Raw genomic sequence first — 16,655 nt, 5'->3', positions numbered from 1 at the left:
GATCTGGGAGTTGGGGACCCAGGAGCCATTCCATAAGGAAGGTGCAGCTTGCACATGGGGTGCCAAACTAGGATCAGGGGTACCAGGACCAGGGAGCTAGGAGTTGGGGAACAAACCAGGAGCTGTGGCCTATTCACTCTGCACATGTACCCTCTGGAGCAGGGGGTCTTTGAGTTGGGGACCCAGTCTTGGAGTTGGGGCCTACCTGTTTCCTTTTCTTAATGTGTATGTAGTATGTGTGTGCATGTTTTTTATGTCCACATATGTACAAGGGCATGTGTGTAAGGGTGTGTGTGCATGCATTCATGCATGCGTGTGGAGGCCAAAGATGAACACTGACCGTCTTCCTCAATCATTCTACACCTTATTTACTGTGGGAGGGTCTCTCACTTTAATCCAGGACTTACTGAGTCAAATAGTCTAGCTAGCCAGCTTTCCCCCAGAGACTTATCAAAAAATTATCCAAGCAACGGTAGCAAAAATATTTGATAGATATCATATGAACAGCTGGAAATGTACCTCAGTAGTTAAGCACCAAGGCCTGGGTTTGAACTCTAGCACCTCAACAGGGAAAGAAAGAAAAAAAAAAAGATAATCAAATAAATAATTAAAATCTGTTGGGACTGGAGAGTTCAGGTGGTTACCTACAAAGGACCCAGGTTCGATTCCCCAGGACCCACATAAAGCCAGATGCACATGGTGACACAGGAGTTCGTTTGCAGCGAGTAGAGGCCCTAATATGACCATTCTCTGTCTGTCTGCATCTCTCTCTCTCTCTCTCTCTCTCTCTCTCTCTCTAATAAATAAATAAAAATGTTTAAAACATTTTTAAAATCTCTAACATATAAATAAAATCGATGGAAATTTTATGACATTAGTTTTTATAAAACCAACTCATTGTGCATGAAGATGGATTATAGCTACATTCAAATGTATACACATATAAATTATAAAAGTAAAACACTAACAATATTTTCTGAATGTTTATTTTTTAATATTCAAAATCATAAAGATGAATATGCAGTTTTAGTATCAATCAGTGACTCTAGACATTTCAATTATCTGAGAATTCAAGCATTGTCTCTAAGTCATTGTACTAGTTTTTAACAACTAAGAGAGCATAAAGCTAAATGTCAGAAAGAATACAGAAGATGTGGATAATTTAAGATCTTGATGTTAATGACAGGCATGCAGTCTTTATTACACTGAGTAACTCAGAACACCAAGCTTTGCTTATGTCTGGTTCACAAAGCATAAACAAGGTTTAAAAATTGCTTTCATTGGGCTAAAGAGATGGCTTAGAAGTTAAGGCACTTACAAGCAAAGCCAAAGGACACAGGTTTTGATTCCCCAGTACCCACTTAAACCAAATGTATAAGGTAGCACATACATCTGGAGTTGATGTGCAGTAGTTAGAGGCCCAGATATACCCAATTCTCTCTCTCTCTGATTCTTTCTCTCTAATAAATAGATAAACAAATAAAAAAATATTTTTTAAGTGCTTTCATTGGGACTAGAGAGATGGCTTAACAGTTAAGGCACTTTCCTGAAAAGCTTAAGTTCCTGAGTTTGATTCCCATGTAAAGCCAGATGGGTGCACAGGGTGGTGCATGCATCTGGAGTTCGTTTGAAGTGGCTGGCATGCCCATACTTTCCCTTTCTCCCTCTACCCCACTCTGATGAAATATATATAAAATATATATATATATATATATATATATATATATACATACACATACACACACATACATACATACATACATATACATACACACACACATACATACACATACACATAAACATACACATATATAAACCTATAGATAGATATATATACAAATATGAGTGTGTATATGTATGTATATGTATGTGTATGTATGTATGTATGTATGTATGTGTGTGTATATATATATATATATATATATATATGTTTTTTTGAGGTAGGGTCTCACTGTAGCCCAGGCTGACCTGGAACCCACTACATAGACTCAGAGTGGCCTCGAACTCACAGTGATCCTCCTACCTCTGTCTCCCAAGTGCTGGGATTAAAGGCATGCACCACCTCACCTGCCTAAAAAAATATTTTTTAAAAATAGCTTTTGATCTCACACAGCATTTTCACAGGACAGAAGGCCATGTCCTACTTAACCTCATAAGGCTAGGGTAACCTTGACAGGAAAAACACAGAGAAGGGTGATAACAGGAAACAGGAAGTAGAAAGCTATATCACTCAAACAAAGTCCCAAGAATACTAAAGCAAATATTAGCAAGCTGAATACTATTATATTATGAAGATAATATACATGACTGGTTAGAACCTTTTGCAGAAATTCAAGGTTGAATTAATATGATAAATTGATTACATAATATATCACATTATGTAAACTGAAGAAAAAATGTATGATCTTAATAGGTTCAGCAAACCCAACACCTATTCAGAATTATTTTAAATTAGGAAACTAAGATTAAAATTTCCCTGAGCTAGTAAAAATATTTACAGAACAAAACTCTATGTCTTGACTAGTAGGAATGCTGACATTCTTTATGGTCAGGAAGCAAAATAAGAATGTTTATTGCCTCTAGAGATCCCAGTCAGCAAATCATGGCAGAGAAAGTACCACTGATGGCAGGGGAAGCAGAAGCACAGGGCGCAATGAACGCCACAGATTCTGGGGGAGCAGGCAGTTCTAAAGTGGAACCAAAGCATTACCAGGACACTACCACATAACTGAAAATGTAGCCCAAAGGACAGTAAGTTACATATCTATTGGATTCTTCTCAGCGAAATAGCCGTATGTAGGTTGGAGGAACAATTAAAGAGACCATTTAGACTTGAGAGAGGAAGCCTAGGGGGCCTGCATGAGAAAAAGATGGTCACTAAAGTGCCTTCTAATGAGAGCATGGTGACTACAAGGATGGGGTGCTGGTAAGAGAGGGGTGCAACTGTTAAGCCAGCACTGGATTAGCTAAAACAGCAGAAGACAGGCTGGAAAAATAGCAGTAATGGGTTTATGTCTATCATTTCCATGGGGGGAGGGGGTCTTGGTCCTTTCCTTGGACAGATGTTTAAAAATAACTCAAGAGTATTGAGTTCAGACTAGAACTTGCTCAGGGCACTCATGAATTTTGCTGAAGCTTCTGTGGAGAAAGACAATACCTGGGAAGTAGAAAGAGCTGAGAGAAGTGTCAAGACATGAACTGATTTTGAGAAAGTTTCCACCAAGAAGCCAAATGAAGAGTGAGCTAGAAAGACAGGAAAGTAGATATCAGGAAGAGATTTAAGTGCACAGTCTTAACCAAGGCAAGAAACTGAAAGAACTAATCTCATGATTTTAAAAAGGTCTTTATACTTATTTGACTAACAATTTCTTGACTGGTAACATTTTTATTGTATCGTATTCTTGGTTTCTTCTTTCCTAGGCTACATGATATTGTCATATACATTTAAAATGTATTTTAGATGACAAGCTGTACATTTAGAACTTATAAAGTTCTCTCTTTAACATGGATACAAGTAGAAAAGACTACGCTTCTATTATGAGAGGAAAAAAAAATCAGAGATTCTGTTTCTGCTTTCTTTTTGTTAGTAAGGAGACAATCTTGTTGGTGTTGCTTTTCCCACCTTAGTTTCATGCTTTTGACAGCCCATTTCTACTTAGTGGGATATAACCAAAGTGTTATTAAAAACTTCAGCATCAATTGATCATTCTTGTTCTATTAAGATACCTTTCACTAAGGCTCACCTACCTATGCAGTGTCACCAGATTACATTACTAGTAAGAGACACACAATGGAACAAGGTGATAGGCCTATAAACTCTTGCCTCTTGATTGGCTGACTCCAGCTTGCTTTCCAGTTCTTCCTTCAGGTTCTCTAGTTCTAGCTGAAGTTGATGTTTGTCCTCTTCCAGGCTTAGTTTCTCTTTGTTATATTGTTCTTCCAATTCCTTAAAAAAGAAATTTTTAAAAATTACAAAGGTTGCAAAATATACCTATTTGGAAGACTCCAAGAAAGGCTATTTTGGGGCTAGGAGATGACTCAGTGGATAAAGCACTGCTGAGCAAGGATGAAGACCCAAGTTCACATCCCCAGCACCAACATGAATAGGTGGCAGGCAGCATTCTGAACAGACAGGTGGTAGACAGGGAGTTCAGCTAGACTAGACAACTGGTGATGTCCAGGTTAAAACGAGTGAAGCTCAGTAAGTAAGGTGGACAGCAACCAAGGAAGACACCTGACATCAGCCTCTGGCCTACACACACTTGTACAGACACTCAAGACCACACATACAAATAAGGTTTTCATGGAGCTTTTAATTTTTGTTTATTTTTATTTATTTTTTTGACAGTGACAGAGATAAAGATGCAGACAGAATGGGTGCACCAGGGCCTCCAGCCACTGTAAACGAACTCCAGATGTATGTGCCACCTCCTACATCTGGCTTAGGTGGGTACTGGGGAATTGAGCCTTGAACCGGGGTCCTCAGACTTAACAGGTAAGTGCTTAACTGCTAAGCTATCTCTCCAGCCCCCATAGAGCTTTTATTTATTTATTTATTTATTTTATTTTTATTAACATTTTCCATGATTATAAGATATATCCCATGGTAATTCCCTCCCTCCCCACCCCCAAACTTTCCCGTTTGAAATTCCATTCTCCATCATATTACCTCCCCATTACAATCATTGTAATTACATATATACAATAGCAACCTATCAAGTATCCTCCTCCCTTCCTTTCTCCACCCTTTATGTCTCCTTTTCAACTTACTGGCCATTGCTACTAAGTATTTTCATTCTCACGCAGAAGCCCAGTCATCTGTAGCTAGGATCCACATATGAGAGAGAGCATGTGGCGCTTGGCTTTCTGGGCCTGGGTTACCTGACTTAGTATAATACTTTCCAGGTCCATCCATTTTTCTGCAAATTTCATAACTTCATTTTTCTTTACCGCTGACTAGAACTCCATTGTATAAATGTACCACATCTTCAATATCCACTCATCTGTTGAGGGACATCTAGGCTGGTTCCATTTCCCAGCTATTATAAATTGAGCAGCAATAAACATGGTTGAGCACGTACTTCTAAGGAAATGAGATGAGTCCTTTGGATATATGCCTAGGAGCGCTATAGCTGGGTCATATGGTAGATCATTCTCTAGCTGTTTTAGGAACCTCCACACTGTTTTCCACAATGGCTGGACCAGATTGCATTCCCACCAGCAGTGCAGAAGGGTTCCTTTTTTTCCACATCCCCGCCAACATTTATGATCATTTGTTTTCATGATGGTGGCCAATCTGACAGGAGTGAGATGGAATCTCAATGTAGTTTTAATCTGCATTTCCCTGATGACTAGTGACGTAGAACATTTTTTTAGATGCTTATATGCCATTCGTATTTCTTCCTTTGAGAACTCTCTATTTAGCTCCATAGCCCATTTTTCGATTGGCTTGTTTGATTCCTTATTATTTAACTTTTTGAGTTCCTTGTATATCCTAGATATTAATCCTCTATCAGATATGTAGCTGGCGAAGATTTTTTCCCATTCTGTAGGTTGCCTCTTTGCTTTCTTCACTGTGTCCTTTGCGGTGCAAAATCTTTGTAATTTCATGAGGTCCCAGTGGTTAATCTGTGGTTTTATTGCCTGAGCAATTGGGGTTGTATTCAGAAAGTCTTTGTCAAGACCAATATGTTGAAGGGTTTCCCCTACTTTTTCCTGAAACAGTTTCAGAGTTTCCGGTCTGATGTTAAGGTCTTTAATCCATTTGGACTTAATTCTTGTGCATGGCGAGAGAGAAGAATCTATTTTCATCTTTCTGCAGATATATATCCAGTTTTCAAAACACCATTTGCTGAAGAGGCTGTCTCTTCTCCAATGAGTATTTTTGGCATTTTTATCGAATATCAGGTGGCTATAGCTACTTGGGCTTACATCTGGGTCCTCTATTCTGTTCCACTGATCTACATGTCTGTTTTTGTGCCAGTACCATGCTGTTTTTGTTACTATGGCTCTGTAGTATAGGTTAAAATCAGGTATGGTGATACCACCAGCCTCTTTTTTGTTGCTCAGTATTATTTTAGATATTTGAGGTTTTTTCTGATTCCAAATGAATTTTTGGATTGTTTTTTCTATTTCCATGAAGAAAGCCTTTGGAATTTTGATAGGGATTGCATTAAATGTGTAGATTGCTTTAGGTAAGATTGCCGTTTTCACAATATTGATTCTTCCAATCCAGGAACAAGGGATGTTTCTCCACTTTCTAGTGTCTTCTGCAATTTCTCGCTTGAGTGTTTTAAAGTTCTCATTGTAGAGATTCTTTACTTCCTTGGTTAGGTTTATTCCAAGATACTTTATTTTTTTTGATGCAATTGTGAATGGGAGTGATTCTCTGATTTCATCCTCTGTGTGTTTGTTGTTAGCATATATGAAGGCTACTGATTTCTGTGTATTTATTTTGTATCCTGCTACATTGCTGTAGGTTTTGATCAGCTCTAACAGCTTGCTAGTAGAGTCTTTAGGGTCCTTTATGTATAGAATCATGTCATCTGCAAATAATGATAACTTGATTTCTTCCTTTCCTAATTGTATCCCTTTTGGTGTGTCTCTTGCCTTATTGCTATGGCTAAGACTTCTAAAACTATATTAAATAGAAGTGGGGACAGTGGACACCCTTGTCTTGTTCCTGATTTTAGTGGAAAAGCTTCCAGTTTTTCCCCATTTAGTAATATGTTGGCTGTAGGCTTGTCATAAATAGCCTTTATTATATTGAGATATGTTCCTTCTATTCCCAGTCTCTGTAGGACTTTTATCATGAAGGGATGTTGGATTTTGTCAAATGCTTTCTCTGCATCTAATGAGATGATCATGTGATTTTTGTCCGTCAACCCGTTTATGTAATGTATTACATTTATAGATTTGTGTATGTTGTACCATCCCTGCATCTCTCTGCATCTCTGGGATAAAGCCTACTTGGTCAGGGTGAATGATCTTTTTGATATACTCTTGTATTCTGTTTGCCAATATTTTGTTGAGAATTTTTGCATCTATGTTCATGAGGGAGATTGGTCTGTAATTTTCTTTTTTTGTTCTATCTTTGCCTGGTTTTGGTATCAGGGTGATGCTGGCCTCATAGAAGGAGTTTGGTAGAATTCCTTCTTTTTCTGTTTCCTGGAAAAGCTTAAGAAGCAATGGTGTTAGCTCTTCCTTAAAAGTCTGGTAAAATTCAGCAGTGAATCCATCCGGGCCTGGGCTTTTTTTAGTTGGGAGATTATTGATAACTGTTCAGATCTCCATGTTTGTCATAGGTCTATTTAAGTGATTAATCTCATTTTGATTTAATATAGGTAGGTCATATAGATCAAGGAAATCATCCATTTCTCTCAGATTTTCATGCTTTGTGGAGTATATGCTTTTATAGTATGTCCCAATGATTTTTTGAATTTCTCTGGAATCTGTTGTGATGTTACCTTGTTCATCTCTGATTTTATTAATTTGTGTCTCTTCTCTCTTTCTTTTGGTCAGATTTGCTAAGGGTTTATCAATCTTGTTTATCCTTTCAAAGAACCAACTCTTTGTTTCATTAATTCTTTGGATTGTTCTTTTTGTTTCTATTTCATTAATTTCTGCTCTAATCTTTATTATTTCTTCCCGTCCACTAATTTTTGGTTTGCGTTGTTCTTCTTTTTCCAAGGCTTTAAGGCGAAGCATTAGGTCGTTTACTTGTGACCTTTCTAATTTTATAACATAGGCACTTAAGGATATAAATTGACCTCTTAGAACTGCCTTCATTGTGTCCCAGAGATTTTGGTATGTTGTGTTCTCATTATCATTTGACTCTATAAATTTTTTGATTTCCTTTTTGATTTCTTCATTGACCCACTCATCATTTAGTAGTGTATTGTTTAGTTTCCATGATTTTGTGTATGCTCTATAGCCTTTCTTGCTACTGATTTGTAGTTTAATTCCACTGTGGTCAGATAGAATGCAAGGAATTATTTCAATTTTCCTGAATTTGTTAAGATTTGCTTTGTGTCCTAATATATGGTCTATTTTAGAGAATGTTCCATGTGCTGCTGAAAAGAATGTATATTCTGAAGTCTTTGGATGAAATGTCCTGTATATATCTGTTAGGTCCATTCCTTCTATGACCTGATTTAGTTCAGATGCCTCTCTGTTTATTCTTTCCCTGGATGACCTGTCAATTGATGAGAGTGGGGTGTTAAAGTCACCCACCACCACTGTGTTTGGTGTTATCTGTGACCTTAGTTCTAATAGTGTTTGTTTGACGAATTTGGGAGCCCCCATGTTAGGTGCGTATGTGTTTAGGATTGTAATGTCCTCCTGTTGGAGTGTGCCCTTAACCAATATAAAGTGACCTTCCTTATCTTTCTTGACTAACTTGGACTAAAGTCTACCCTGTCTGATATTAGGATAGCAACCCCTGCTTGTTTTCTAGGCCCATTTGCTTGAAACACCGTTTTCCAACCTTTCACCCTAAGATAATGTCTATCCTTTGTAGAAAGGTGAGTTTCTTGGAGACAACAAATTGTAGGATCCTGCTTTTTAACCCATCTACAAATCTATGTCTTTTCGTTGGGGCATTGAGACTGTTGATATTAAGAGATATGATTGAAAGGTGTGTATTTATGTTTGCCATTTTTGTGTGTGTGTGTGTTATTGGTTCTTCCTGTGCTCTCTTCTGGTAACTGGTATTTGAGTATTGCTTGTTTTTTCTAGGTTCCTTGTATGTGTGCTTTTCCTTTTCTTCAGCATGGAGGATTCTATCAAGTATTTTCTGTAGAGCTGGTTTTGTCTTCAAATACTCCTTTAACCTGCTATTGTCATGGAATGTCTTTATTTCTCCATCTATCTGAATGGATAACTTTGCAGGATAAAGTAACCTTGGTTGACAGTTGTTATCTTTCACAACTTGGAATATATCACTCCAAGCCCTTCTGCCATAAAAGTTTGTGTTGAATAATCTGCTGTAATCCTGATGGGCTTGCTTTTGTAGGTAACTTGATTTTTCTCTCTAACTGCTTTCAATATTTTTTCTTTGGTGTGTGTGTTTGGAAGTTTGATTATAATATGGTGAGGAGAGGTTCTTTCTGGGTTTTGTCTGGCTGGGGTTCTAAAGGCTTCCTGTATCTGTATTGGCACCTCTTTCCCAATTTGGGGGAAATTTTCCTCTATGATTTTGTTGAAGATGCCTACTATGCCTCTGGAGTGGAGTTCTTCTCCTTCTACTATGCCCTGAATTCTTATATTGGATCTTTTCATAGTGTCCCGAATATCTTGAAATTCCCACTCATACTTTTCTATAAGTTTGTCTTTCTCTTTGTTGGACTGCATTAGGTCTGCCACCTCGTCTTCTTACTTAGATATTCTGTCCTCTCCCTCATCCATCCTACTGGTGAGATTTTCTACAGAGTTTATTTCATTAACTGTGTTCTTCATTGCTAGCAATTCTGACTGGTTTTTCTTTATTATTTCTATTTCCCTATTTATGTCTTGTATTGCCTTCTTTATTTCATTAAATTGGTGTCCTGCCTCTTCTTTGATTTCCTCTTTGATTTCTTCTTTGATTGTTTTCATGTGTTCTTTGACCTCTTTGAGCATATTTATAATCATTCTTTTGAACTCTTTCTCAGGCATTTCCTCTAACTCTTTCTCACTGGAGGACATTTCTGATGCATTAATACTTTTAGGTGGATTTATATCGTCTTGCTTTTTAGTGTTTCTTGTGTTATAATGTATATATTTTTGCATCTTGGATTAAGTTAATGCTTGGATTTTCTAGCTAGCTGTGTATTCTTAGCTGTATTAATTGATTTGATGTAATATATTTTCAGGGTAGGAACTTAAGGTGTTAGGTGTGGCTCTTAAGACTCTCAGAGTATCTACAAAGATGTTCTTAGGGGTTGAGTTTCCCTGCTATAGGAGTATTCAAGCAGGCTGAGTGGAATAAAATACAGGTAGATTCTAAAATTTAAGTAAACACTGTACACATTCAATCAAAAACAGCCCCGAGTATGTATGCAAGAGTAGTTATTATAATGACCAGATCATCTATCAACAAAGAGGTTTAGATTTCTGGTCTGTTGAAGTATCCAAGTCAGCTTGGGACCAAGTGAGACCCTTCCCTGGTGCAATCCCAGTTACCTTGGGTGATTTTGGTCTCAGTCAAGTTGCTGCCTGGGTCTTCGGGCTGCTGTTCTGATTTCTGGAGCTGGGCACTTGCTTTTCCTATGGGGCAAACCAAGCCGCTGCTGCTGCCTCTGCTGCTGCCGTAGCTGCCACCGCCAGAGCCACCACCGCTGCTGAAGCTGCCGCTGCCGTGTCCACCGCCGCTGCTCCCCCCGGAAGCCGCTGCTGCAGGATTTGCCGCCGCTGCTGCTCCTGGGTCCGCGGCGGCTGGGGCAGCTGGTACCGGTGCTGGAGCCGCTGAAGTTGCTGCCGAACTCTGCTCCTGCTTGGGTCCCGCTGTCAGCCCAAGTTGGTGTGGCCGGGTCCCGGGCCGCTGCTCTGTTCGCTGGAGCTGGGTTCAGGCGGTGGGGGAGGGGAGGGAGCCGCGGCTGCTCTGGTCTCTCGCTGTTCCACGTGTTCTTCTACCTCACGGTCTGCTCCTCCGCTGCTCACTGCCGCTCTCCCCTCACGTTTCCAAGTTGCGGAGAGCGCGGTGTGAGGGGAAAATCCTGCACCTGGCTTTTCCTGCGGCTCGAGCCGAGAGTCTGGCAGCTTTCTGCTGCGCCGCAGCTGCGGCGGTTGGCCGAGCTGCCGGAGCCGCTTTTCCCGCCTGTGCAGGCTCTGGATGCTCTATAACTCTTCTACTTCCCTGCTGCCGCCTCAATTTCCTATACACCTCACTTTTTAGTAAAAGTGTGTATTTTGCTGAGTTTTTTTGGTCTTTTTCCCCCCTAGGCTGCTTTGGCGTGGTACCTACGCCGCCATCTTAACCGGAAGTCACCCCCCATAGAGCTTTTAAATATGTTTGCACATAGGTAACTTCAAGTCATCTGCCTAGAGCAACCATATATTTTTAACAAATTTTAAGAAATGTTAAGTGGGATAAAGTGAGATTTTAAGTTGTTTGAGAACTAAATTTATGAGGTAAAGGGTAGATTAACAGTAAACTAATGAAATAAAGACACTAAGGCTTAACCTAAAGACAGGGCACCAGCAAATTCAATGTTCCAATTAGCAAGGTGAAAACTGAGTTAAAAATATACATAGAAATGAAAAAAAATAACATAAGGTAGCTAGGAAAGAAATTTATAGCAGCAATAGTTAGCATTCTGTACTTTTATCTCTAAACCCTCAGCACTTGCACATATATTCAATCATTAAGCATGTGTACACACAGCACACAGTGAGTGCAATGCAAACCAGTCCTGGAATGGTGGGCTGTCACAAAGAAAATGTCAATTGTGATCTTCATAATTAGTTCATCTTTAACATTAGTCTCTGATTATACAAATACATAACAGTAACTATACAGACTTGATACTTGAGTTCAAGACCTTACTGATCTGTGTAGTAAAAGCAGTGTAGCAATCAGACCAATTTCAATCACAAGTATTAAATGTAAAATATGACTGCAGTATCTAGCACATGGTAAAAGAACACTAATAAGTAACATTATTCATCATCACATGCTAGATCATGTCTTGGGACTCAACACTATTCCTCATTCTGATCCTTATAGGAATACTAGAGGACAGACTGTATCCTCCTTCTATCAGAGGAGGAGCAAAAACATAACTTCTAGGGGACAAGCTCATGTAGTTGGTGGTGTTCAGTGTAAGGCCTATGTTGGCCAGATCTACTGTGAAATACTCTGTCATACAGTACCATTAACAGAAGCTTATTATTTCACTAAGGAAAAAAGAAAGAAAGAAACACCTACAAACAAATAATTTTCCCAGGGAAGAAAACTATGAATATAAGTTTTTGTGAGCCAAGGCTTCATGAGGAGTGCAGTCATCAACATTCTCATGAAAAGAAAGATCACAATTTCTGCTCTGGCTTGAGGTAGAGACATCAACCATCAACCTCACATACATTCAATAAACTGAGTCTCATATCAGTAACTTTCTTTTGATGCTGTTGTTTTTGTTTTGCATTTGTGTGTGTGTGCATGTTCTTATGTGTGTGGGTATGGGTGTGCATGCACTTGTGTACATGTATGTGTGGAGGTGACAGGACAACCTCAGGTGTCATTCTCAGGACCACTATTCACCTCTTTTTAAGGGAGGGTCTCTCACTGGACTCTGGCCAGCTAGCTCCAGAGATCCTCCTGACTTCGCCTCCTTAGGGAAGGTGATGCAGACACATGCCACCTTGTCTGGCACTTATACAAGTTCTGGAGATGAAATCCAAACCTTCATGTTTGTTGGCAAGCACATTACCAACTGAGCTATCTCCCCAGTCCTCATGCCAGGAACTTGGTGGTATATGGATTTGGGAGTCTAAGGCAAGGGGATTACCTCAAGTTTGAGGCCATCCTGGGCTCCATAGTGAGACCCTATCTGAAGAAAACAAGAGAACTTTCATCTTCATGTATGCTACTACTTAATCCAATGCATGTTTTAAAGAATTATTACAAAACATCAAAATGAAACAAGTTAAAAAAAATTTTAAAAATGAAACAAATTATTCTTCTACAACTTAAGTCATGTTGGATCAGACCAAAATCTTCTCAGTTTAAAATGTAATAATAAATTAAATGTTTACTCACCATTTGTAGTTTTTTCTTATCTCTACTTGCATTGCTGTGGACAGCCTCAATTGCCATATGGTGCTTCCAGGCTAATTCTTCTAAAGTCTTAGAATGGGCCTCATTTAACTTAGCTACTTCTACTTCCAATCTATTTTGCAAGTTTTTAAGCTCCATTTCATAGTATTCTTGTTGAGTTCTCTTTGCTTCATTTACTTTCTTGAATTAAAACAAATGAACGTCACAAACTGGCATCTGTGGGTTTGTTTGTTTTTTTTGTTACTACTGCTAGTATCAGAATACTTTATACATTTGTAACAGGGACAAGCTGATTGCTATAGGGTTGAGACTTTGAAACCTGGTAACAGATCACTGGTGTTCTCAGAAGGTGATAAAACAGCTGAAGCAAAAGAAAGTAAGCAAAAAATGGTGCAGACTGCTATTGCATTAGAACCAAAAGTGAAATGGTCACCTATGAGTTTAAAAGATAAAGTGGTATACAAAATGGCTTGTCCACTGACCCATTTAAATGATGTAATTCAACACAATTCAGAGTACCCATTATGCATCCCTTTATTTTATTTTATTTATTTATTTGAGAGCAACAGAGAGAGAAATAGGCAGATAGAGATAGAGAGAGCGAGAATAGGCGCGCCAGGGCCTCCAGCCACTGCAAATGAACTCCAGATGCGTGCACCCCCTTGTGCATCTGGCTAATGTGGGTCCTGGGGAATTGAGCCTCGAACAGGGGTCCTTAGGCTTCACAGGCAAGCGCTTAACCGCTAAGCCATCTCTCCAGCCCTATGCATCCCTTTTTAAAAAAGGAAAACAGTACTTTTTATATTCAGGCACTTCAAAGCTTTACCTCAAACATTTTTTTCTGTGATGTGGAGATATAGGACAGTACAGACAGAGGAGTCCAGCCATTAATGGCCTGTGCTTCTACTCTGTAGTGTCCTTGAGCTCTATGTGTCCTGAATGTCCCTGTGGGTGCCCTGAGCAACCTGCTGGGAGGTGTGTGTCTGAGCTCACTGTGTCTCTTGCACAGTGATCCATGGGTGTGTCTTCGGGTTTCTGGTTGATATTTCCAGAACGCTATGTACCTTTTAAGTACTCTCAGTCTAGCAATGGAAGAAAGTCAAAAAGCAATGCAACATAGTTTTACAAGTTCTTTAAAGGGGTGGGGATATGATGCTGGAGTATATGCGAAAGGACCTGAATGGGGTGAAGAGAAAGAGAGAGAAAGTAAGGGAGAGAATGATAGTCAATGAATGAGAATTTATGAAGTACAGAAATACAGAACTGGTGATGACATGTTCTCTCATTTAATTGTTACAATAATTTCAGAAGGCAGTCATTGGTGAGAAAATGTTCAATCTAGACTGTTGTCAAAAGCATGGACTCAACCATTTTACTATCTTCCAGCATTTTGAGCACTGAGAAGTGGCAACGTGGAACAGACAGGAGGTCTAGTAGCTAAGTCATGTGGACAGAATGTAGGATACAGAAGTGAGAGAACAGTGATGAGGCTCAGAAATTGGCAAGAGCCTTTGATATTCAAGACTGTTTTTTTTTTAATTTATTTTTAATTTTTATTAGCATTTTCCATGACTATAAAAAAAATCCCATGGTAATTCGCTCCCCCCCCCCACTTTCCCCTTTGAATGTTTTTCATTCTGAAAGGAATGAGAAATCACCAAAATTTACACACATATTTCAAAAAAGCAATTATCTTAGCAACAGGCTAGCTAGTGAGCTGAACAAAGGTAGGAAGGACAATGTGATGGTTAAGTTCTATTGTCAAGTTGGTCTGATTAGAATCCACAGATATTCCTCTTGGACAGGTCTTTGAGGCTGCTTCCAGGAAAGACTGACTGAAGGAGGTCCTTCCTCCAGAGTGGGTAGCCCTACTTCTATATGTGTGTGGGGGGTGGGGGCACGGGGATGTGAAGAAGCCCTGAGAGGAAAGAGCCCCTTCCTCCCACTTGGCTGCTGCTACTACTTGTTGGTGAGTGCCTTCAATTTGTACATTCGGTTATGCTGTTAGGCTATCTGTTTTTGGCATCGGAACCAAGTTTCTTCAGCCTTCTAACATAGACTGAAGACCAATGGCTCTCAGGAAGCCTTCAGGACATCAGCACGATTGGGACTGCTGAGGCATCCAGCCACATGGACTGAGCAGCTACCGGGTTCCTTTGACTCTCAAGCCTGCAGACTTCTATTGTTGGGCTGCCATAAGCTAGGCTAATAAATTCCCTTTTTAATACAATTCATTCTACCAGTTCTGTTCATCTAAAGAACCCTGACTAACACAGGCAGTTAAAAAGCTGTGACTCCCATCAAGGCAAGCAATGGAAGATTCTGTGGTTGTTATGAAGAGGGGAAGATGAAATAAAAATATACAAGGGGAACACAACCAACAGGACTTAGATAAAAAGGCTGAAGAAACTACATAAAGAATAGTGCCTAATGAGTGCAACAACAGAGTATGTTCAAGGAGAAGAATTTGTACATGTTGACTTGTTTGTGGAAACCATAAATGGAGACACTGAGTAGAAAGTTAGATATACATAACTCAAGTCAAGGAAAAAGACCTGGCTTATACCTACAGATTTTGCAAGTATCATTGCACAAGTGACCCTTGATGTTCCTGAAATGAATGAGCGGAATGAAATGAATGATATGTGGGAAACTTTCAAGTAAGACTAGAAGGGCATGGGAACATGTGAAATACCAAGAAAAGGAAAAACTGTTAACCAGCAAGAGAAGGCACAATAGTAAGGTAAGATCCACCAACTTGGTCACATGTGGGGGTGGGGGCACACTCTGGCAAACATTCTATAGAATGATGATGGAGAAACTAACACCAGGGTTAGGAGTAGAGAGTGAGCAAGAAGCAAGATCACACATTTTTCAATATATGTAGTTTCTGAGGGAAGAAGAAAGGATGATCAACACTCACACTTGGTTTTGTGGGAGAAGTGACATTGTGGCTCTGTATGAAAGAATGTGATGAGCACACAGCGGTCCCTGTCCCAGCCATGTGCTACTTGTTTAACTTAGAAAATCACTGTATTCATATATAAATTTTCAGAATGTCAAACTTTTGTCTTTTTTTACTTTCATTAAAAGTTCCAAGACCTTCGGCTGGAGATAATGGCTTAGTGGTTAAGATGCTTGCCTGCTGTGGTGTTTTGATTCAGGTTTCTCCCATAAACTTAGGTGTTCTGAATGCTAGGTTCCCAGCTGATGGAAATTTGGGAATTAACACCTCCTGGGGGGGCAGTGCATTGTTGGGGGCAACCTTATGGGAGTTATAGCCAGTTTCCCCTTGCCAATGTTTGGCACACTCTCCTGTTGCTATGGTCCACCTTGTGTTGGCCAGGGGGTGATATCTACCCTCTGCTCAAGCTATCGTTTTCCCTGCCATCCTGGAGCATCCTCCTCGAGCCTGTAAGCCAAAAATAAACCTCTTTTTTTCCCCACGAGCTGCTCTTGGTTGGGTGATTTCTACCAGCAATGGGAAGCTGACTGCAAAACCTGCAAAGCCTAAGGACCCAGGTTCAATTCCCCAATACCCCCATAAGCCAGATGTGCAAGGAGGCATATGCATTTGGATTTCATTTGCAGTGGCTGGAGGCCCTGGCATGTCCACATTCTCTCTCTCTCTCTCTCTCTCTCTCTCTATCTCTATCTCTATCTCTCTCAGAAATAAGTAAATTTGTGTGTGTGTGTGTGTGTGTGTGTGTGTGTGTGTGTGTGTGTGTTTTTTAATTTCCAAGACCTCATGTTGTAGACCCATATCCCAGCTACTCAGCAGGCTGAAACAAGAGGGTCACAAGTTCAAGACTAGCCTGGGCCTCAAAAGAGTAAAAGGAAAAAAAAAGGTGGCCTGAGAATGTAGTTCTGTGGTTAAGCATTTTTATAGAACCTACAAAAG

At 39.7% G+C, this 16,655-nt stretch overlaps 1 protein-coding gene across 12 annotated transcripts in view; it reads right to left on the bottom strand.

The window, feature by feature from the left end:
- Positions 1–16,655, bottom strand: part of Fam184a (family with sequence similarity 184 member A) — a 155,804-nt gene that overhangs the window by 83,362 nt on the left and 55,787 nt on the right. For 10 of the 12 annotated variants that reach the window (XM_045159050.1, XM_045159043.1, XM_045159047.1 and 7 more), the window contains exons 5-6: positions 12,737–12,934; positions 3,824–3,946 (exon numbers count right to left, since the gene is read on the bottom strand). In XM_045159050.1, coding sequence (XP_045014985.1) covers positions 3,824–3,946; positions 12,737–12,934 — 321 coding nt within the window. The remainder of the gene's footprint in view (positions 1–3,823; positions 3,947–12,736; positions 12,935–16,655) is intronic. The other 2 variants (XM_045159045.1, XM_045159048.1) reach the window with 2 other exon arrangements.

Source organism: Jaculus jaculus, chromosome 9, assembly GCF_020740685.1.
Source record: "Jaculus jaculus isolate mJacJac1 chromosome 9, mJacJac1.mat.Y.cur, whole genome shotgun sequence".
NCBI classification, from domain to species: domain Eukaryota; kingdom Metazoa; phylum Chordata; class Mammalia; order Rodentia; family Dipodidae; genus Jaculus; species Jaculus jaculus.
The sequence above is the reverse complement of the archived record's forward strand: the minus strand, read 5'-3'. Positions and strand labels throughout refer to the sequence as shown.